The sequence below is a fragment of the Pipistrellus kuhlii genome, unplaced genomic scaffold (assembly GCF_014108245.1).
Source record: "Pipistrellus kuhlii isolate mPipKuh1 unplaced genomic scaffold, mPipKuh1.p scaffold_m20_p_8, whole genome shotgun sequence".
Classification (NCBI taxonomy): Eukaryota; Metazoa; Chordata; class Mammalia; order Chiroptera; family Vespertilionidae; genus Pipistrellus; species Pipistrellus kuhlii.
Window position 1 is genome coordinate 34,418,099 of NW_023425584.1, and position 22,617 is coordinate 34,440,715.

At 53.0% G+C, this 22,617-nt stretch overlaps 1 protein-coding gene across 8 annotated transcripts in view; it reads right to left on the reverse strand.

The window, feature by feature from the left end:
- The window catches only part of COL23A1 (collagen type XXIII alpha 1 chain), a 238,178-nt gene that overhangs the window by 46,172 nt on the left and 169,389 nt on the right, over positions 1 to 22,617 (reverse strand). For all 8 annotated transcript variants that reach the window (XM_036424472.2, XM_036424473.2, XM_036424471.2 and 5 more), the window contains exon 3: positions 1,354 to 1,398. In XM_036424472.2, the coding sequence (XP_036280365.1) occupies positions 1,354 to 1,398 (45 nt within the window). The remainder of the gene's footprint in view (positions 1 to 1,353; positions 1,399 to 22,617) is intronic.

The window sequence follows — 22,617 nt, forward strand, 5'->3', positions numbered from 1 at the left end:
GTGTTCATGCATGCATTCATTCATTCGTTCACTCACTCACTGTGCATTTACATTCCCAGGGCCTACTCTGTGCTGAACAGTGAAGACGTTGGAGATGCTTGCACCAGACTTAAAGAATACTGAGTCCCTGGGCTATGAGCTCAGGTAGAGGAGATGAGGTCCTGGGGAGGGGAGGCCAGGAGTGCTGGGTCAGAGAGGGAGGCCCTCAGACAGCCCTGGCGAGGCTGGAGGTGGGGACTCGGGGAGGGGTGATGAGAGCTGCAGGAGCTGTGGGTGAGGACACAGGTCTGAGAGGTACTGGGAGGAGACTGGCCAGGATTTGGTGTGGGGGGCGGGGTGGAGAGGGATCCAGGCTGATGCCCAGGTGTCTGCACAGGGAAGCGGGAGGCTGGAGGTTTCCTCCCTGCGATGGGAGCTGGTAGAGCGGGCTGGCGGAGGTGCTGGTTCACTGGGGCCAAGTCCAAACTCCAGAGGAAATAACGTGGCTGGAGTCAGGAAGGGGCTACCGTCAGTGTCATGGGGGAGGGGGGGCGCTGCCGTAGGAGTAGGAGAGGAGAGAGAAGAGGGCCAAGAGCAGATTCATTTAAGAGACAAATGGGGTACTACAGCAAAGGCAGGAAAGAAGGGGGTCAGAGATGTGGAGGAAACACGGTCAGAGCTGAGCTGGGAACACAGGGTGGGGACGTGGGGTGGCCTACAGCGAGGACCAAGGAGGAGAACGACAGCAAAGCATCCTCGGGGGTGACCATCGATGGCGTCAGCGGAGTGGCAGTGAAAGGCCCGGAGGGGCTTGGGTGAGTGGGAGGCGAGGCAGAGGAGCCAGGACAGGGCCGGGGTGTGGATGCTCTGAGGAAGCTTCTCTGTGTGTCCCGCGTAGGGGATGAGCAGAGCAATGCGTTTTGGGCGAAACGAAGATGGCAGGAGGGGAGGTACGGCGCGTACAGGTGAGTCTGCAGGTCGAATGGAAGGAGGAGTGTCTTTCTGGTGCCTCTGCCGAGGGAAGGGCAGGCCACGTCTGGGGAGGGACAGGGGCACAGGAGGAGCAGGGCCAGCAGGCTGGTGGGGTCACCATCAGCTCCCACAGGGCCAGGAGGTGGTTTCAGGGTGAGGCCAGGGATTGAAGTTGCTGAGGTTGACATAAGATTTGGAGGGTGCCACGGACATGGGTGGGACAGTCACTGGAACTGTGATGCCAAGAGCCAGGAAAAGGGGTTCCGGGCACTGTGGCCTCCAGGGGCAGTGGCTGGAATTGGAAGGGAGGACCTGTGAGTAATGAGGTGCTACGGGGACTGGTGTACCCAGCTCAGTCCCTGGCCAAGGGCACACTGAGTAGCAGGAGAGGCTGGGACTCACCGGGGTCACCTCTTCTTCCAGGCTTGCCACGCCGTCCAGGGGGCCCTAGATAGGAAAGCAAGGATAGACTCATTGAGAAGGGAAGCCAGTGGGTTTGGGCACAGCCCGCCTGCTGCTGGCCTTGCCCGCGCCCCCCCCCCCCCCCCCCAGCTGCATCCTGGTGGCAGCTTTCTTGCCACCCTGCTGGCTGACAGAGAAGCCCTCCCTCACCCCTGCTCCTCCCAGCCTTCCCCTGTTGGTTGCATTCTCACCCCTCACTCTCATTCAGTTACTAATCATTTGTTCATTTATCCATTCACAATCCCTCTGAAGAAGAAGAAAAAAAAAGGTTTATTATCTGGAAACTCTTGAGGTAGAAGAGTTTGCAACTGAGAAACTTCTAGATGAGGAGAAATAAAAGGCCGAAGGTGGGAGTTATGAAAGCCCTGACCAATGCTTTTTAATCTCCTCGGCGATAAAACATCAGCGACAGCACACCACATAAAGACACCAGCATGGCATTTCCAATGCTTGAACTGGGCAAGAAGAGGCACTGCCGGACCCATCCACTGTCCTGCCCGGGCTCGCCAGAACCCTCCGCGCCTCCCAGCCCCGCCAGCTCGGGCGGATGCTTCTGCATTTCCCGGATTTATTGCAGAGAAGGCGGCTTCTTTTCACAATGCAGCTCTCCTTCCACGCGGCTGGCGCCTTTCTGAACTGATGATGGGAACCATCTTGCCTTGGCCTTCATCCCCTCTGTTCTCTTCATTCTTTTCTCTTTTGGGGAAAGGTGTGCGGAAGAGAAGATGCAAGCACTAGATTACAAATGAGATGGCACTTTATATCTGTCTCTATCCTGCCCGCCCCTGCGTGCCAGGCGCTGCGGTGGGCCTGGACGAGGTAGATGGACAGACTGTGGCTGTATCACAAGGCACTGCCTTTTCCGGTGAAGGTCACCCCCCTCCCAAATTCCCAGAACTGCCACCGAGGAGAGGCAGACTGGTTGGTCATTAGGGTAGTTGTATGCATGCACACGCCTGTGTGTTTCCCCTTTTCCTCCTCCTGTTTTTTTTTTTTTTTTTTTTTTTTTTTTTTTACAGAGAGGAAGAGAGAGGGATAGAGAGTTAGAAACATTGATCAGCTGCCTCTTGCACACCCCCTACTGGGGATGTGCCCTCAACCAAGGTACATGCCCTTGACCGGAATCGAACCTGGGACCTTTCAGTCCGCAGGCTGACGCTCTATCCACTGAGCCAAACTGGTTTCGGCCTCCTCCTGTTTTTAAGTGGTGCTGATTGTATGCCCCTGATCCAGGGATTGGCACGGGGCAGTAAAGCAAAGGCAGCTCCGGTCAGGGGGTCAGAGGCACTTCCTGACTTCTGTGAAGGGGGAATCCTGGATGGGGAGGAGGGAGGACCTCTGAGAACAAGTGAGAGAGAGAGCTGTGCAGGCCAGGCTCCAGCGAGAAGGAATTTCTGGCCAGCACTGGGGGCTTGAGAGCAGGATGGCAAAGCATTTAAAATATTAAAAACATGCTGTTTTCTTGCACCCCTGTGTTTGTAATTAAAGAAAAGTTATTGTGGTCAAGACCACATAACATAGAATTTACCGTCTTTAACCATTTTTAAGAGTGCAGTACGTTAGTGTTAACATATGTCCGGTGTGTGCACAGGTCTCTAGACTTTTTCATCTTGCAAAATGGGAAACTCTTTATCCATGGACAGCCCTCTCTTCCCCTTCCCCCAGGCCCCCACAAACCACCATCCTACTTTCTGTTTCTAAGACTTTGCTTATTTTAGATATTGCAGATAAGTGGAATCTTGCAGGATCTGTCCTTTTGTGAGTGGCTTATTTCACTTAGCGCAATGTCCTCAAAAGTTCCCCCCTATTGGTGGCCATTTCCTTCTTTTTAAAGTCTCAGTAAACATTCCATTGTATGTCCACACCACATATTCTTCATCCATCCGTCCAGCTGGTGGTGGATACTGAGTTGCTTCCACCCCTTGGCTATTGTGAATAATGCTATAAACACGGGGGAACAAGTATCTCTTCAAGATGCTGTTTTCAACTCTTTTGGATAAATGCCCACAAGTGGAATTGCAGGGTCATTTGGCAATTCTATTTTTAATTTGTTGAGGTCCGTCCTCACTGTTTTCTATAGTGGCTACACCATTTTACATTCCCTCCAACAGTGTACAAGGGTTTCAGTTTCTCCACATCCCCACCAACATCTGTTATTTTCTGTTTGTTTTGTTTTGTTTTTTGGATACTGGCCATCCTAAAGGATGGGAGGTGATATCTCATTATGCTTTTAATTCGCATTTCCTTAATAATAAGTGATGTTACACATCTTTACATATACCTGTAGGCTATTTGTACATCTTCTTTTGGAGAAATGTCTATTCAGGTCCTTTGCCCATTTTTTAGTTGGATTGTTTTTGTCACCGAGTTACAGTTCTTTTTTGTTTTCCTTTGGTTAATCCTCACCTGAGGATACTTTGATTTTTAGAGAGAGTGGAAGGGAGGGAGGGAGAGGGAGAAAGAGAGCGAAACATTGCTGTGAGACACATCGATCAGTTGCCTCCTGTACCTGACCCAACTGGGGCTGGGGATTGAACCCAAAGCCCGGGCATGTGCCCTTGGCTGGGAATCAAATGCGGGGCCCCTTGATGCCTGGGCCAGTGCACCAACCATTGGGAACACTGGCCAGGGCTGAAGGAGTTCTTTGTATATTTTGGATATTAACCCCTTATCAGGTATATGGTTTGCAAATATCTTCTCCCATGTTGCAGGCTCAATCCCCAGTAGGGGGCATGCAGGAGGCAGCCAATCAGTAATTCTCCCTCATGATTGACGTTTCTATCTTGCCCCTGACCCTTCCTCTCTGAAATCAATAAAAAAAAATTATTAATAAAAAAAAGTGTTGGTGAAGACATAGAGGAAAGGGAAGCTTCATGCATTTTTGGTGAATTTGTAAATTGATGCAGCCACTATGGAAAACAATATGGAGGTTCCTCAAAATATTAAAAATAGAACTACCATATGACCCAGCAATTCCACTTATCTGAAAAAACCAAACCACTAATTTGAAAAGATATACACATCCCTATGTTCACTGCGGCATTATTTACAATAGCCAAGCTATGGAAACAACCCAAATGTCAAGCGATAAATGGAAAAAGAAGATGTGATACATATATACAATGGAATATTACTCAGCCATAAAATAGAATAAAATATAACCATTTGTGACAACATGGATGAACTAGAGGGTATTATTCTAAGTGAAAGAAGTCAGACAGAGGAAGACAAATATTGTTCGATTTCACTTCTATGTAAAAGCTAAAAACCAAAATAAACAATACAGATACAGACTCATAGTTACAGAGAAAAAAACTGATGGCTGCCAGATAGGAGGGTGTTGGGGGTTGGTTGAACAAGGGGACGGGATTAAGTAGTACAAATTGGTAGTTACAAACTAGTCATGGGATGTAAAATACAGCACAGGGAATGTAGGCAATAATAGTGTAATAACTATGTACAGTACCACGTGGGTAGTAGACTTATTGGGGTGATCACTTCATAAATCATCTAAGTGGCTAATCACTATGTTGTAACCCTGACACTAACATATTGTGTCAATTGTAATAGAAAAAAACGTTAAAAAAATTTCTGCATATAATTAAAAAAATATATTTTGTTGTTTTTTTCACAGAGAGGAAGGGAGAAGGATAGAGAACTACGGTAGAAACATCGATGAGAGAAACATCAACCAGCTGTCTCCTGCACACCCCATAACGGGATGTGCCTGCAAACAATGTACATGCTCTTGACCGGAATAAAACCTGGGGACCCTTCAGTCCGCAGACGGACACTCTATCCACTGAGCCAAACCGGTTTTGGTCAGATAATCTTGTTTTACAAGCACTAGTGAGTGATCTGCCTACTCATTTCAGCCTGGCCTAACAAAGCTCTCTGCTCCTCAGAGGAGGGCGTCAGGCCCTGGGCACACGTCGTGGGCCCAGGAAACCTGGTGCTCTTGGAGGGCACTGACTCCCCAAGAGGCTGGCCAGCTGGTGGGCTGCTTGGGCTGGGCCAGCACCGCGAGCCACGCTGTCCTTTGGGAATTAAAACCACAGCCCCTTGTTCAGCAAATACAGCTCATTCCCACGAAGCGTATGTCCCCGCAGGCATCCTCCATCACCCACCACCCTGCAGGGAGCTGATGGTCCCGAGCCCCGACGTTTGTTGGAAAGTCCCACAGCAGTTTGAAAAGCGATGCCACAGGCTGTCGGACGGAAGAGCGCATGTTCGCTTAGAACCAGGACGTTTGTTTAGAACCAGCAACTTCTGCTGCTACCTGAGGCAGGTCCGTACCATCCCGGTGACCAGAGGCCCAGGCCTGGCCAGCCCGCTTTGGCATCGTCTCATTCCGTGACCGAGTGAACAGAGCCCATGGCGAGGGGAGGGGGGAGGGGAGAGGGCAGGTGGCCCCGACCTCACATGCACAGGGTCTCACACGTGCACGCCGGGGTTCTCTCCAAAGGAGCCGGCAGTCCTGGGCAGCCATGCAGCCCCCGACAGCATTTAATAACAACAGGAGTTTGGCGACACCATTTATGGAGTGTTTGCGCTTGGCAGTAATCTCAGTTCCATGTTAACTCACATCTGCCTCAAACCTATGAGGAAGGCCATGATTATTATTATCTCCATTATAGACGTAGAATCCGAAGCACAAAGAGAGGAACTGATTCTCCAAATCCGGCGGCTGTCGTGGGCGGGGCCTGCCGCCTGCCTCGGGCTCAGGCAGAGGCTCACTGAGGGGGAGCGGTTACCGGAGCCCACCATTTCCATACCGCTTCTTGGCATTGATTACTATTATTTTTTAAACATACCGGGTTCCGTACAACACGGAAGGGGCCCAGAGACGGCGCTCAGAAGTCCGTGCATTAAAAGGCCACAAGCCACTGCCCACATTGGCGGCCCCAACGACGTGTGCCTGCTTTTGAAGGTGCTCCTCACCCCATCCGAAATGCCCGTGTGTTCCAGGCTGGCTCCGCCCCGGAGTCAGCAGGAGCTTTAATAAAGCACCTAAAACGAGATCAAGGGGTCCAGACCTACTACGCACACCAGACCCGGACTGGGGGTGGGCGAAGAGAGCCTGGGGAAGGGGGGGGGCGCTGACATGTTGGAAACGTGTGCAGGCCATGTGCTGAGTGCTTCTGCTGCGACGTGAGGGAGGTGTGGACATGCGTGGCTCCGCCCACAGAAGAGAACCGAGACCCAAAGGTGGGGCGACCTGTCCCAGCTGAAGAGCAAGTCAGGAGCCAGGAGTGGGGCCTGGGCTCGGGGCTCCTGCTGGCACAATGCTGTCCTCCTAAGTGCGTCTGTTGGGGAAATGGACCACGGTGCAGGCACCAGGACTGAAAATCAGAATGTGTCTCCCAGAGGTTAGCTCCCGCCCTGGCTGGCTGAGGATGGAGGGTATGGGCTGGCACGTGGCACTGCCTGTGGGAGGCACTGGCGGGTAGGGGCGTGTGGTCTGGGCAGCTGGGTGTGGGCAGGCCAGCTGGGTGCAGCCGTCAGGATTCCCTGGCCCCACCTGGCCCCCGGGGCTCCTGCCTGTGGTCACATTGGGGACTGCCTGGGTCCATCTCCCGTTTATTCAGAGGCCACCGTCTGGGCAGAGATGCCCGGGTGTCCCCAGGCACAAGCGGCCCCTTTCTGTGTGTCCCGAGGTCCCGTGCTACTCGCCGGGGGATGGACCGGCCTGACTCTGGAGGGTGCTGGCTGGGCAGGGCTTCGGGAGCAGAGCCTGGAAAGCTGCGAGCCTCCTGCTGAGCGGCAGCTCCTTCTGTGGACGCAGGTCCTGCGTGCAGCTGGAGGCCAGGCTTCGGCAAGGGGAGGGCCGTTCCCAGGGCTGGAGTGCCACGGGGAGCGAGGCAGGTGGCCCCTGCTGGTGAACCTGCCATATGCCAGGCTTCGTGCTGGGGGTGGCACAGATGTCGGCTCATTCATTCTGCTCAGCACCCTGCCAGGGAGTGGCATCCACCTCATGGTACAGATGAAGTAATAGAGGCTCCAAGGGAAAGGACGAGTCCCTCAAACAGCCAGTGTGGAGCAGAGCTGGGATGCAAACCTCGTTGTGTCTAATGCCCAGGCACTTGCCTCGTTTTCTTAAAAGAAATGAGGACTGCCAGAACCAGTTTGGCTCAGTGGATAGAGCATTAGTTTGAGGACTGAAGGGTCCCAGGTTCGATTCCGGACAAGGGCATGTACATTGATTGCGGGCACATCCCTGGTGGGGGGTGTGCAGGAGGCAGCTGGTCAATGATTCTCTCTCATCGATGTTTCTAGCTCTCTATACCTCTCCCTTCCTCTCTGTGAAAAATCAATGAAATATATTTAAAAAAGAAAAGAAAAAAAAGAAATGAGGACTGCCTGGCCTCCCCTCTAGTCGGATGCCATTGTCTGGCCAGAGACCCCTGGATGCCCTATCTTAGGTCCATGCAGCTCTGTGAGGGGGGAGGGCCGGGGTTATTTTCCAAAGTGCTGGGGGAGGGTGCTCCAGCACACCCCAGTTTCAGACTCAGCGGGGCTGGAGTGACTGGAGAATTTGCATTTTTATTATGTTCCCAGGGATGTGGTATTGCTGTGGGTCTGGGAAACACACTTGAAACCACTTGGCTTCCTTTCTCTCTCTCTTTAAATATGATTTTCTTTCTTACGACATATGTCAAGCTGCATGCACTTTACTTGGTACCAGTTGCCTTGGCTGTTCAGGGGATGGGAGGCTGGAGCCAAGCTGTGAGTGTACAATACTGAGGGACACCAGTTCTGGGTTCGTAAACCACCAGCAATTACTTCTACTCCTGCTGCCACGAGGACTACAGTGGTGCACGCTGCTGGAGCACGGACTGCATGCCAGGTCACAGCCATCCTGATACAATTTACACAGTCACCCTCCAGCTCATTTTATCGAGGAGGAAACTGCACCCAGAGAGGGCAAGCCACTGGCTTGAGGTCACACAGCTTCAAGTAGCAAGACTGCAATCTGGCCCCTGGTGGCCTGTGCCAGGGTTCACACTCTGAGCCACAGGCTGCTCTGCCTCAGGACTAGATGAGATGGCACAGAAGCCCCTTACCAGTTACAGTGGGAGCTGGCTGAATGGCCTAAACCAGAGCTCTCAGTCTACACGCAACCCCAGTTCTCTGTCTGAATCCCTGTCCCTGCGAACAGCATCACCACCTACCAGCCCTCGGGAGTGTGGGCAGATTCATCGATCCACACCACTGAGCACCGCTTCTGAGTACAAAAGGCGCCAGGCTGCCACCCTACGTGGCTGGTCACGCCCCCGCCCTGTCCTGTGTTCTAAGTGTATTACTGTGACCCTAAAACAACCCCATGCAGTGGCTACTGTTATCCCCATCTTACGGATGTGGAACTGCAGCTCCAGGACGTTAACTCACCCCAAGTCACAGAGTCAGGAAGAGAAAGAACAAGGACGGCGCCGGCACCTCTCTGTGAACCGATGGTGGCAGCCTCCCCCCTCCCTGGCTTCCCAGTTTCCTTCACTCTCTCCCTCGCAGTCAGGGCAGTCCTGAGCCACAGATCGGATCCTGGACTTCCCTTTAAAGCCACCCACAAGCTCCTCACTGCTCGTAGGACAGAGTCAGAGCTCCTTGGCCAAGGCCGTTCCAGGCTGCCCCGACTTCCCTCTCTGGCCTGCTCTGCCCAGCCCTTACTTGTCTTCTACACTTCACTCCCGGCCCACCTTTGGCCAGAACACCCGGCCCAGGACACATCATGGCCCCTGAGCTGTGTTGCTCATGTTTCCAATGTCCGTTCTCCCATTTCTTGCCAGAAAAACTCGTACTCATCCTTCAAAACCCAGCTAAGCTATGAACCCTCAGGAAGTGGGAAGTCTTCCTGGATGCCCACTCTTGGGCTACAGATATTTACTTGCACTTGGTGCACTGGGATGGAGCTGTCTGCCCATCTGTGAGCCCCACAAATCAGGGACCACATGCAATTTGACTTGGTCCTCTAAGAGGCTGGCCGGGCTAAACCGGATCACGCCAAGAGGCTCTGGATTCTGGGGTGTCCATTGGTGGCTGTGTCTGGGTCTGATCATTGCTGGGCATTAGGAAAGGAGATGAGATATTTTCTTCTTTTAAAAAAATACACTTTATTGTTTTTTTTTTTTTTTTTTTTTTACAAAGAAGAGGAATAAAGAGAAACATTGATGAGAGAGAAACATGGATCAGCTACCTCCTGCACACCCCCTACTGGGGATGTGCCCACAACCAAGGTACATGCCCTTGACTGGAATCAAACTTGAGTCCCTTCAGTCCACAGGCCAACGCTCTATCCACTGAGCCAAACCAGTCAGGGCTAGATCTTTTCTTCTTTATGCCTGTTCCCCTCTGGGCTGGGAATACGCCAGTTTATGAACCAAGGGCAAGTGGCTAAGGTCTTTCAAGCCAGGACTGTTAGAAACGCCAGGGGCAGACCTTGCCCGGGTGAACTGCTCCTAACCATTCTCTGGGGAGCGCCGGAGCCCCCAGATAATTAGCCGCATGTGTGTGGGGGGACAGGCCTGGTTTATTTCCCAAGGATTTATGAGAAGGGGAGTATTCTCACTGACCTCCGGTTCAGAAAAGGCCTCTTTCTGGAACACTTGCCGAATATCAACAGTGAAGCACATATGCTCGCAGCAAGCCTGCCTGACAGCGTCACTCCCGCCATGTGTTTCTTGTCTCGTTCGCATTTCAGCATTCGCTCTGGGGACTGCATGCATTTCTGCAGGCCCTAAACACAGCTCTACGCGGAGCACTTATAATTTACCCTCATGAAAGCCATCACTGCTCTTTCCAAACAGACTTGGAAGTGGGTTCAAAGTTTATTTAGAGAAAAAAAAATACATTTTTAATAGACAGAAAGAGAGTGTTTGTGAATTCCTTTTCCCAAGCCCTCCTCCTTGGGACCTTGGGAACGACTCCTTCGGCTCACAGACACGGACAGCCTCCGAGCGGGCCGCGAACGTGCGAACACGGTCCTCTGTCGCTCGGGCGTTTCTCCGGTTTGTTCTCTGGTTAGTCACTTGTTATGCTGTTTCTCCCTCCACCCATCACCTTCTCATTCTCTTCCTCCTGCTCACGCACTCTCACCTCATCGTTGCCCATCCATCCACTTATCCTGCTGTAGAAAAACTACTCATTACATAGTTTTGGGTGCACGAGTGACTTTATTCATCCAGGCAATCAAATATCTATCTGTATATTTGTTGTTCATCCACCCATTAGATTATTAATCTTTGTTTATTCATCCTTGAGATCACCCATCCATCTGTCCATCCGTCCATCCACCCAACAGGGACCCACTCGGTGCCAGGCTCAGGGGACACCCAAATGAGCACATCTGGTTCTTGCCCTTGAGCAGCTCACAAGGAGCTGGGAGGTGACATGCAAACAATCAGTTACAATCAGAGCATGGGAACCGGTCGCAGAGAGATGTGCAGGAGCTGTGGGCACCGGAATGGCCGTGGATGCTGGGAGTGGTTCAGTACGGAAGGGGAGATGGAGCGTCCACAGATAAAAAGCTGCTCGTCTTCCCTGTCTCCCAGAACCAACGCGGCAACAGCGTGGGGTGAGTGGAGTCAACGGCCACTCCACGGCCTGAAATCCCACCCGTACCTTGTGGACGTTTTTCGTCAGAGACAACCTCCTCGCTGGGACTGCTCAGATATGGCACCACCTTAGTGATCCTTACCACAATCCCGCATCTCCACTCTGCAGAGCAGGAAACGGGCTCAGGAGAGGGGAGGGAGCTAAGAAGCGGCAGAGCCGACGGGACATATCCGAGTTCGAGAACTGGTGGTCAGTCCGGGTAGCCTGCTGCAGCCCAGTTGGCCATTGGGTGGCCCTCAGGACAGAACCAGCCACTGACCTATCTGCTCCCACTCTGAAGTTTCCAGGGTGCTTGGGCCCAGGGCCTAATTCCTTGGGATCATGGTTCTCCCTGCACCCCACAGGTCCCAGAGCTAACCGGACACGTCTGGCGTAGAAGCTGTGGTCCCTGTCAGGGAGGCTGAGTGCTCAAAGGACCCCCAGAGGCCCTTCTACTTCAGAGCTTCTCTCCTCCCGGCCCCAGGCCCAGGGCCTGCGAACGAGGGCCTTGCTTACAAGCAGGGACCACACATGCCAAGTTGCAGGCTGTGGCCAGGCAGAGGGTGGCCCTGCTCCCCAGAGAGAGCCTGCAGCCATGGTCCTCAGCACCGTGACCCTCCAGAGAGCGCGTCTCGGGAGCTGGCTTGATTGACGCGGCCCTGCCTCGGCGAGGACAGCAGCGCAGCCCTCCGAGGGGCCTCAGGAAGGAGTCATTTGACATGCAAGTCTCCACAGAGGTCTTTCATGTTATGTGGTGCACGTCCAATTAATTTACTTTTAAAAACTCAACAATAAAATAGCATTTGGCAAAGACACACAAATGGAACCAGCCCTCATCAGAGCTGGTTCTAGATGCTTATCTCTGTCACCGAGGGACCTATTAAAAAGAGCCTGAGAGTTAAGGATGGGAGATAAATGTGTTCATTTGTCTCTATTATTCCAGAAACCTGAGCTCTAAGGGCTAAGAGGTCAGGAGAGGAAGCCCAGCAACAAAGTTTAGGAAGTGGTGAAGTAGATGCGTGAGGGATTGCTGTGGGCGGAAATGGGGCAGCTAAGATTTTAGCCAGGAATGGCAAAGCTCAAGAGCAGCCACCCCTGTGCTGAGAATGCCCAAAGCCCAGGAAGTCGCAGACCCAATGAGCTAGAAGCTAGACCAGGGGTCTCAAACTAGGGCCCTTGGGTCAAATCTGGTCCACCACTGACTTTTTTAAAAACTGAGTTTTAAAAAGAGAGGAAGGGAGAAGGAGAGGGAGAGAGAATGAGAGACAGAGAGAGAGAAAGAGAGAGAGAGAGAGAGAGAGAGAGAGAGAGAGAGAGAGAGAGAGAGAGAGAGATGTGAGAGCAAAACATTGATCAGCTGCCTCTGGGAATCAAGCCTGAACCCTGGGCATGTGCTCTGACAGGCAGCCCTTTGGTGCACCAGATGGCGCCTAATCCAATCAATTGAGCTGCATTGGCCAGGCCCCACCACTGATTTCTGTAAATATAGCTTTCCTTATGGATTGTCTGTGGCTGCTTTAGTGCTAGAAGGACAGAGCTGAGCAGTTGTGACAGAGATGGCATTGGCCTCTGATCTGGACAGCTGCCCTTCCTTAAGCCGGGGCTCATTTTCCGGAGAGAGGGGAGCAGAGTCTCTCGCCTGCAGGACGCAGCGGCACAGTGGAGGGAGGAGTGCCATCAAGAGGAAGTTTATACATGAACGCGGAGGCCCCAAGAGCATCCCTTCCTCAGCTTGGCTCCCAAGACCAGGCGGCTGGGTCTCTGCTCCCAGGCAGGAGATGGGAAGGCTCTTTCCTGGGAATCTGAGGAGCACCGGAGAGGAGACCAGCCGCTCACGCCCTGTGAAGCCACCAGTGACTTAGCCCCGTCTGTGCCCCGAGCTGCCAGTCAGCTTTATGGTTTCCACTCTGAGAACTGAGCCAAAGGCACCAGGCATTTGGGAAACCCTCTTGCATGAAAGAGAGAGGGCAAAGCAGGTGGCGAGGAGTAACTCAGAGGACAACGGCTTTCAGAAACAGAAAATTAAAAAAGCCCCACACCCCACCATTAAATGTTCAGAGAGAACGGCGGATATTATATCCATGAATTTAGATCAGGATGCTATTAAAAAGGAATATTCGGAGAACATTTGCACAGAATTTCTTGCAAATTAAAAACATGATAGCAGCGATTAAAATTTCATTGGAAACAGAGTTGCGAGAGAAAGGTGGGCCAAGTCTCCGAGTAAGTCAGGATGAACAGATGCAGAAAATTGGAAAAAGAGGTAGAGCTAGGTCAGGACATCAGGAGCAGTTCAGGGATGTCTTCCCTCCCCCCCGCCCCACACACCATGCCCCCGCCAAGGAAACTTAGAGAGAGGAAGAACAGAGAAATTGGGAGGGAGAAATCATTACATAATTCAAGGAATTTGAATATATTGAGATTTCTTCCTGAGAGTCCAGCTCAGTGAAAGAAAACAGACCTTGCTAAAGGCACTTCGCCTCGAAATCTCAGCACACAGGGTTTAAGGAGAAGATCCTAAACGACCAGGGAGAAAATAGCAGGCGTCCGGCAAGGACCTGAGAGAAAAGGAGGGCTTGGTCTTCTCATAGATAATGCCCCAAACGGAAAAATCGAAGTTGCAGCATACTCATGCTATTTAGAGGAAGGTGATCATTTTTAAAATTATTTTTTTACAAATTGATTTAGATCAGGGAGGGAGAGAGAAATAGAAACATCAATGACGAGAGGGCAGCATTGATCAGTTGCCTCCTGCACACCTCCTACTGGGGATTGAGCCAGCAACTTGGGCATGTGACCTGACCCGGAATCAAACCATGACCTCCTGGTTCATAGGTTGATGCTCCACCACTGAGCCACACTGGCTAGGAAGAGAGGAAGGTGGTAACTACCACAGATGCCCCGCTATTTGCCAGGTGCTGTGTCAGGGCCTGGGGATAAATGGGAGAGAGACAGGCCCCGCCCCGCCATCATTACAGACTAGAGCGGGGGCAGACCCTGCTGCTCCCATGATGTGCCAGACTATACCCTGGTGAGCACCGTGAAGGAAAAGGGCGGGTGCGCACAGCTGTCCACAGGCGGTAGGCTTTCCTTCCTCATGTTCCCAAGGCCGCCCTCCCCATTGACGAAGCACCGACCCCCTGCCCCGCCACGCACTGCCTTTCCGTGGGCTTTGGCTTTCCGTTTCCTCCATCCTCAGTCCTCACAGCCACCTGGCAGCCTGTTCCCCCTTCTCAGCATCCTGGTCTCAGCTCAGGGGGCACCTTTTCCGAGGTGCCCTTGCTAGCTGACTCCCCAGTACTTCATCACATCAGATGGTGCCTGCCCATCCCACGCCCTCCTCCTGCTAGAATGTGAGCTCCCCGACAGGACAGATCTTGTCCTGCTTATTGCCTAGTGCCTGGCATCCGGCGGAGCTCGGGAATATTTGCTGAACAGCTGACGTGAGAGAACGAAAAGCACACAGAAGTGACTTGCCCCGAATCACCAGCTCGCAGAGGCCTGTCCGGCCTGGGCACTGGCCCAGCTGTCACCTTGCCTTCCCCGCCGCTCCCCTCACGGGCTGGGTGGCTGGGAAGGGTCTGCGTGGCCACTGCCTCTCAGGAATGCCTCCTGGTGGAAGGAACCTGGGAGGCAGAAACGCTGTTTCTGGGTTTATCTCGCAGAGGCGGTAGCAGACCCTGGGAATCAGGTCACCAAGTGCAGGAGTCGCCAGCAGAGGCTGTGAAGCCAAACAGACTTGGGCTGACTCCCAGCTCTGCCACTCACGGGGCAAGGTCAGGGGGTGGCCCTGGGCAGCCACCTCATCTCCCCGAGGCTCGGTTCGGGTCTGGAAGCCCAGGATCACATGCCACCTATCTTCTCGGAGTTTTTGTGTTTTGTTAATCCTCACCTGAGGCTATTTCTTCCATTGATTTTCAGAGAGAGTGGAAGGGGGGAGGGAGAGAGAGTTGGGGGAAAGAGAGAGAGAAAAACTCAATGTAAGAGAGAGACACATCGATGGGTTGCCTCTCACTTGCACCCTGTCGGGGCTGGGGATTGAACCTGCAACCCAAGTATGTGCCTTGGACCGGTATTCAAACCTGAGACCCTCTGGTGGGTGGGCTGATGCACCAACCACCGAGGAACATGGACCAGGCCCTTCTTGGGTTTTTGTGAGGCTTATAGGAAACCTGGCACCTGGTAACATTGCAATAAAAATGGAAGTGGCCGCTCTGCGACCAGGGGCTGAGGCCTGGGGCTCACAATCCAGTTAAGCCCCTGTCCCGAAGGGCATTCCTGGCCACGTGCCCCCAACGCTCAGTACACGGCCCTCGGGAATCAGTGATTCTCGGGGGGGTGTGGCTCTGAGGACGGAGGCAGCCATGGGCAGGAGGGTTTGGCGGGCACAGATGCCGCAGGGCACAGCAGTTTGGACTCCTGCTCTCTGCTCTCCGATTCTCCTTTTTGGGCAGAGCTGGGACATCTGCACTGTTTTTCATGGTTTAATCCCAGCTGCTATCAGCTGCTGGGAAATAGTTGAGCCCAGTCTCCAAGCTGGGAGAGGCTGCTCCTACATTCCACTGGGAGAACAAAGAGTTCCACAAGAATGACACAGCTGCCCAGACTGGCAGCCGGGGCGGCCGGCCAGCAGGGCCGGGCTGGGAGGAAGGCATGTGAATTGGCCAGAGGGTGGGCACAGTGGTGAGCCAGGGACGCCCTGGGCTCCATGGAGTCAGGGATGGGGGGTGGGGGGCATCTTCTCCTCACGGCCTCTGTGTGGGAAACTCGGCAGCCTCCTGGTGGCATCAAGTTCCCGGTCCAAGACCACGGAGTCAGGTGGAAGGCTTGGCTGTGTCTCCGCCGGGTGACCAGAGCTCAGAGTGGGCGATGTGCCATCCGTTGCTGCCTCAAACCTCTTGACCATCCTCTTCACCCTGGGATGCTTTCCCATAGCGGACACCCAACCTTGCAATGCTGATGACCGGCTGTGCTGCTCTCTTGGGGCCGAGCAGATTAGATGGACATCCCGCCCGCCAGGGGCAGGGCAAGCTCTGCAGGCAGAGACGGCGGGATTCTGCGCCCGCAGCCCCAGGAGGCTCCCTGGTCTGGCGGGAGTGCCCCCTCCCTGGGCGGTGGCTCCGAGCCGTGGCTCTGGGCGCTGCACCTGAAGCTCTCCTCCGGGGGACTTGGAGGCCCTTCCTCGCCTTTCCTTTCTCCTTTTCCTTCGTAAGCCAGCTGCACTGGGTTCTGTCGTCTGCAACTATGAACCCTGGCAGAGTTTGCAACTCTCCTGCTGCAGGCACATGTGGTTATGCAGGTAATGGACCCAGTCCCGCTCACGGGGACGTGGCTCCAAGAGGCCTCTCTTTACGAGGAGAAAGCAGAGTGTGAGCCCTGGCGGGAATGGTGACCGACACTCAGTTTCAGGGCCACAGGGACGATAAGGACTCCAGAGGCTGCGGCACACTGGGTGCATTCTCTCTCTCTCTCTCTCTCTCTCTCTCTCTCTCTCTCTCTCTAATATATTTTATTGATTTCTTTACAGAGAGGAAGAGAGAGGGATAGAGAGTTAGAAACATCGATGAGAGAGAATCATCGATCAGCTGCCTCCTGTACACCCTCCACTGGGGATGTGCCCACAACCAATGTACATGCCCTGGACCGGAACTGAGCCTGGGACCTTTCAGTCCGCAGGCCGACGCTCTATCCACTGAGCCAAACCGGTTTCAGCTGGGTGCATTCTTTATCTAAAGGGGGCAGTGACTATGTAGTTACGAGGGACTGTTTCCAGATCCTCCGTGTCTTTCAAGAGAAGCCAGAAATTAGGATTTTCATGTGAAATGTCCCACATTTTTCATGGTTAACTTACATTTTACTTTTTAAATGTTTTTAACTGATTTTAGAGAGAGAGGAAGGGAGAGGTAGAGAGATACAGAAACATCCATGATGAGAGAGAATCACTGACTGGCTGCCTCCTGGTTGGCCCCTACTGGGGATCTAGTCATCAACCCCCGTATGTGCCCTGACTGGGAACTGAACCAGGGACCTCTTGGTGCTTGGGACGAAATGACATTTAATTCTCTGAGCCACGCTGGCCGGGCAGTTAACTCACATTTTAAACACATAACGAAGGCCAAAATGTATCAGGAGCTCAGCACCTTCAAGTCTGGATTTGGGCTGTGATCGCCCCTTTGTGACTAAGCTTCCAGGATCAAGTTCGAGTCTTTTCTTGTGGCATTTAAAGCCCTTTGCACAAGTCCAGCCTCATTTCCTCCCACTCCTCCCTTTCTCCCTGCCCTCACCCTGCACACAGACCCCTTTTCTTAGCCAGGCTGCTTCCCTGCCCAGCCACATCCTTTCCCCTACCTGGCAAGATCACCCCAATGATCGAGTCCTTTAGGAGATACATCCCCGTCTCCTGGGTCTGAGGCACCCAGTCTTGGGGCTCCCACAGTGTCCTCTGCGTCATGTCATCTGGATGCTTCTCACCCTGTGCTGTAACCAGCAGGGCCTCTGTGCCCCCAGCCCAGTGCCAGGAGGACGTCCATCGTTAGAGGAAGCCTGAGCAGTGGGTGGGCCCTCTGAGGAGGCAGCTGCTCCCGGGGGCTCAGAGAGTGTTTATCCTCGTGGAATAATGAGAGGGGTCCAGTGTAGGGAATCCGGCATGGGGAGGGCAGACCCACCTGCTCCTTCCTGCCTCAGTGACACGGGAATCCCCAGACCTGGGCGGAGGCCAGGAGGAAAGCCACAGGACTGCCCTCCTCCCTCCCAGAGCTCGGAGACAGCTGTGCACCTTCAGGGAGACTCTCCCTTTCATCTCAGAGGAGCAGCACGGGGTGTCCCCTGTCCCCCTCCCATGCTCTGGCCCTTCCCCGCCTCCCTCTCTAACTGCAACGCCTCCCGCCTGTTCCCGAGCGGATGGTGGTGCCTCTCAGTTTGCTCACCTCCCGGTTAGGAAGCTCCTACTATGTCCCTGGCAGAGGGCTCGGTATGCCCGGATCTCTGATAAGCCCCATGGTGACTCTCTGACAAACTAAGGCTCAGAGTGGCAAAGCCACTTACCCAGGGCCCGTGTCTGAACACCACCCCCCCCCCCCCTCCAATCCTGCCCTTTCCGAAAGACACGATGTCCATCTGTGGGGTAGGAATGGGGAGCCACCAGGCGGCACTGGCCAGCCTCTTCAAGGCCCCGCTCTGGAGCTGAGCTGCAGTGAGCTCACGGGAACATGTCCATGTCAGAACTTCAAAGAGAGCCGCAGCCCGGCTCACGGCCTGCACATGTGAGCCCAGCTGGGGAGCTGCACCTAAACAGCAGCTGGCTGCTCCCACTGGCGCGGGCCAGTCTGAGGGAGAGACAGTTCCCGAGCAAAGCCCTGCTGAGTTCTGTCGTTTACCTTCCATCTGCACGCAGACAACACTCGGTCTAACAGATGACACAAACCCAGCGTCTCCCGAGTGTGGGCATTTCCACAGGTGCTGCCTCCTGTTCTCCCTCCGAGTCTTGGGAGGTGGGATGTTCTAACAGGTTCGGTGACAGAGCCCAAAGAGGTGCTCTTCCTGAGGTCACACACTCCGTTAGAGATGGCGCTGAGACTCACACCCAAGGCAGCAGACCCCAAAACCCTGCCTCCCCCACACCCACAGCCTGGCTCAGCCGGGGCACGCCCGCCTGCAATGTCCTTCAAAAGATGGAGATGGCCCACCCCTCGGGGCGTGTTGCTCATCACTAAACATGGGCAAGGCAGGCAGGTGAGGTTCTTGCTTTCCCGAGGGCCAGCCATTGTGCGTGAACCAGGAGGGGTTTTCAGAAGCAAACTGTGATCTAATTAAACGAAAGGTGGGATTTCATAGGAATGCCGCATTTTGAACCTTCTAAGACCTTTGGATGAAAATGATTTGTTCATAATTATTTGGGAGTAGACAACGTCACTTCCCTCTCTCTCCCACTGTCCCTAACAATCAATGGGAAAATATCCTCGGGTGAGGATTAACAACAGCAACAAAAAAACGGATGCAGTCCAGATATACACTATGGCATTGATTACATTTGAAAACAGTATGTAAATGAAAGAAGCCAGACACAAAAGGCCACATATTGTATGATTCCGCTGACATGAAATGCCTAGAATAGGCAAATCCAGAGACAGATTAGTGGTTGACGAGGAGCAGGGAGGAGGGGGAGTGACTGTAAATGGGTGAGGGGTTTCCTTTCAGGGTGCTAGAAGTTTCTGAATTAGATTGGGGGACGGCTGCCTAACACGGTGACCACTGTGTTTAATTAATTTTAATTAAATACCATTGAATTGCTCACTCAAACGGATTAATTTTGTGACCTGTGAATTTCACCTCAATAATTAAGGAGAGAATCTGCTAACAGTTCATCTTGCCCTAGCAGCACTGCCTCTCTCAGCACAGTCTCTCTTTCATCTCTGACTTAATGGTGCTTTACAGAACAACAGCAACAAAATTAAAATAGAGGAAAGCTGGTTATGGTAGGAGGGTAGAAGGGGGAAAAAAGTAAAGCAGAAACAAGTGCAGCTTTTGAGCAGCCGGTGTTGCAAGCCCTCTGTTTTAGCAAGGGATGGTTTTCACGTGTGAGAACAAAGCACGCTTGCAGAGCCAGCGGCTCAGAGTGGCACAAACAGGACTCCTGCAGATGCCACCCCCCTGCAGCGGAGGGAGGCCGGAGGACACCAGGAAGTCACAGCCTGAAGGGGCGCCTGTATGGGGTGGCCCCGCTCAGAGGGCTCTGAGTGCCGAGACAGGCCTGTGTGGGGAGAAGGGTCCAGCTGCCTGCCTCCTCAGGCTCTTCCCAGGGCCCCGGGCTGTGCCCCCTCCCTGCCTCCATTTGACCCCTTAGCCGCAGCAGCCATGCCCTCCAGAGTTCGTGCAGTTGTTTGGGAACAGGCTTCACCCACCTTTCTGAGCTGGAGGCAGGCTCTAATGGCAAAGCCCAGACATCACCTCTCCCCACTTTTAAAATTAGTTCCATGAAATGAAGTGAATTCAAATAAATGAGACCCTTCGACAAGCTGGGCTGGCTGCCAGTCTCTGCACAGATCCAGAGGGGGAGGGAGCGAGGAGTTAGGGGGGGTCTATCCTTCCAGATGCGTGAGTCCCTCTCTGGAAGTATGTGGGTTCTGCAGGCTGGGGCACTGCAGGCTGGAGCAATGCAGGCTGAGAGCACTGCAGGCTGGGGCATTGCAGGCTGGAGTATTGCAGGATGGGAGCATTGCAGACTGGGGCACTGCAGGCTGGGGCACTGCAGGCTGGGGCAATGCAGGCTGGGAGCACTGCAGGCTGGGGCATTGCAGGCTGGGGCACTGTTTCCTGGCAAATGAAGATTGGTGGCTCTATATCTGCTCAGAGACTGGGTTGCTCTACAGACCACAAAAGTATCATGTCCACCATTAGTTTTTGGTTAATGAGAGGGGTTCGATGGATCACGGAGGAGTCAAAGTAATAATAATGATAACCATAATACCTGCCATTTATTGAGCACTCACCATGCGATGGATAGTGTGCTAAGTGCTTTGCATGGATCATTATATCCAGGTTTCAAAACAACTCCATTGTCCCCATGTTGTCACTGAGGAACCAGGCTTGGGGAGGGGGGGTAAGTAATGTCCGTGGAGCTGCACACTTGGGGGTGAGGGAGAAGGGCAGTCTCACTCTGAGGGCCACTGCTGTCTATGCCCAGGATCCCTCTCAGGGGGCAGCAGGATGGCGCAGGGAGTCACTCAGACAGACCCATCTCAGAACCAGCCGCCCCTTGGCCGGTCACTCTGAGCTGGATCTTTCCAGAGATGCAGGGAGATAACAAAGGCCAATCAAGCATCCAAATCATGGCCCAGACTCAGGGGAGCAATCCCATCTCCCTCTCAGCCTCAGCCAAGGGATTCACAACAAAGATGGCTTCCCAAACGGGGTGTGCAGTGATGTAGGTCCCAAGGCCCCCAAAAAGTCAGGCAAAACCATGGACAGCTGGAATCCTCCTGGGAGAGCCCAAGAAGGTCTTGCCGAAAGCAATGCCAGCCTCCGAGTGAGACACAGGCGCTCCTCCCAGCTGGCTGCTACCAGGTGTGCACTGGACCAGGTGAAGCCGTCACTTGTGTCTGGTGAAACCATGCATTTAAGCCCTAGATATTCCCTTGGGACCATACAGAACAAATACAACCACTCCCCAGAAAGGCTCCCGAGAGATGAATAGGCAACACTACAACTCCCCTTCCCGGAAGCATCTCCACGCGCTGTGCTCCTCCGCCTCCCAGAAGCCTCCTCTAGCCCTGCCTCTCCCAGGAAGTTCCTTTCCTCTAGACCCGTGGTTCCCCCAATCGAGCCCTCAGGGCAGCCTCCGAGCAGATCAGGATAATATAACCTCCTTTGTTGAAGAGGTTATACCCCTGTTATTACAGCCTCAGATCCTGGACTGACATGCAGCCAGTTGAAGCCATAATGGTTTTCAACCCCACGCCTTTATTCTGCAACCCCTCTGGGACTCAGCTTGTCCATACGTAAAGTGTGCACAGGTAGAAAAACAACAATAAAACAAACAAAAACCAAAAGAAAGAAAAGAAAAAAGAATAAGGAAGAAAAATAGAGATAGATTCCCAGAATTAAAGATGAAAGCTCTTGGACTGCAAGGCCCGTAGGAACGGCAAATAGAGTTAAGTACCCATACTTCCTGAACACATCCCAATGAAATTTAAGACTGTCAGAGGAACAGAGAGGTCTGACAGTCTCAGAGAGAGAGCAATCCCATGACGAAGGGACAGCTCAGACTGAAACCACTTGCATCGGCTGCAAGATGACAAGGAGCCAGTTTTTTGCTTTTAAAAAAATATATATATTTTTATTGATCTCAGAGAAAGGACGGGAGAAGGGGAGATAGAAATGTCAAATATGAGAGCGAATCAGTGGTCAGTTGCGTCCTGCATGCCCCTCACTGGACTTTGAGCCCTTACTCCAGGATGTGCCCTAACAGGGAATCAAAACCTCTTGGTTCATGGGTTGATGCTCAACCATTGAGCCACACCAGCCAGGAGGGAGCCATAGTTTTGAGAGGTCACCTGGATTCTCAACTTTTGAGCCCTGAACCTTGAATTTTACATCCAGAAAAATGGCATCCCAGAAAGAGGGAATGACCAGAACATTCACAAACACAGAGGCCCCGAAGGTCTGCCACATGAAGAACACGTGGGAAATAGTCCTGAAGGAAGAACTCAGACAGGAGGAGAAACACACTGAGATGGCCCAAGACACATAATCAAGGGGTGGTCAGATCAGGTTCCCAAGTAAAGACACCCCCCACCCCCATTAGCTAAGACCAAGAAAGGAAACTGAGGAAGCACGTCCTCAATAAGATGATGGGATGGGGCGGAGGGGACATCAGGGACACGAGGGCACAGCCAAGTTCTTGTCTTGACAGAGGGACATACAGATAACTATTTTATTTATAAAAAAGAAGGATGAACAAAACAAAAGACACAGAAAAAGCATGAGGCGGGGTGAAAGCATAAACTTCCCAGTAAAAAAGGCAGAGACTATTGATCGGATGAAAACCAAAATCTAGCTGCGGGCTTTTCACAAGACAGACGATTAAGCCATCAATCCCAGCGGCAAAGGGGGAAGGGG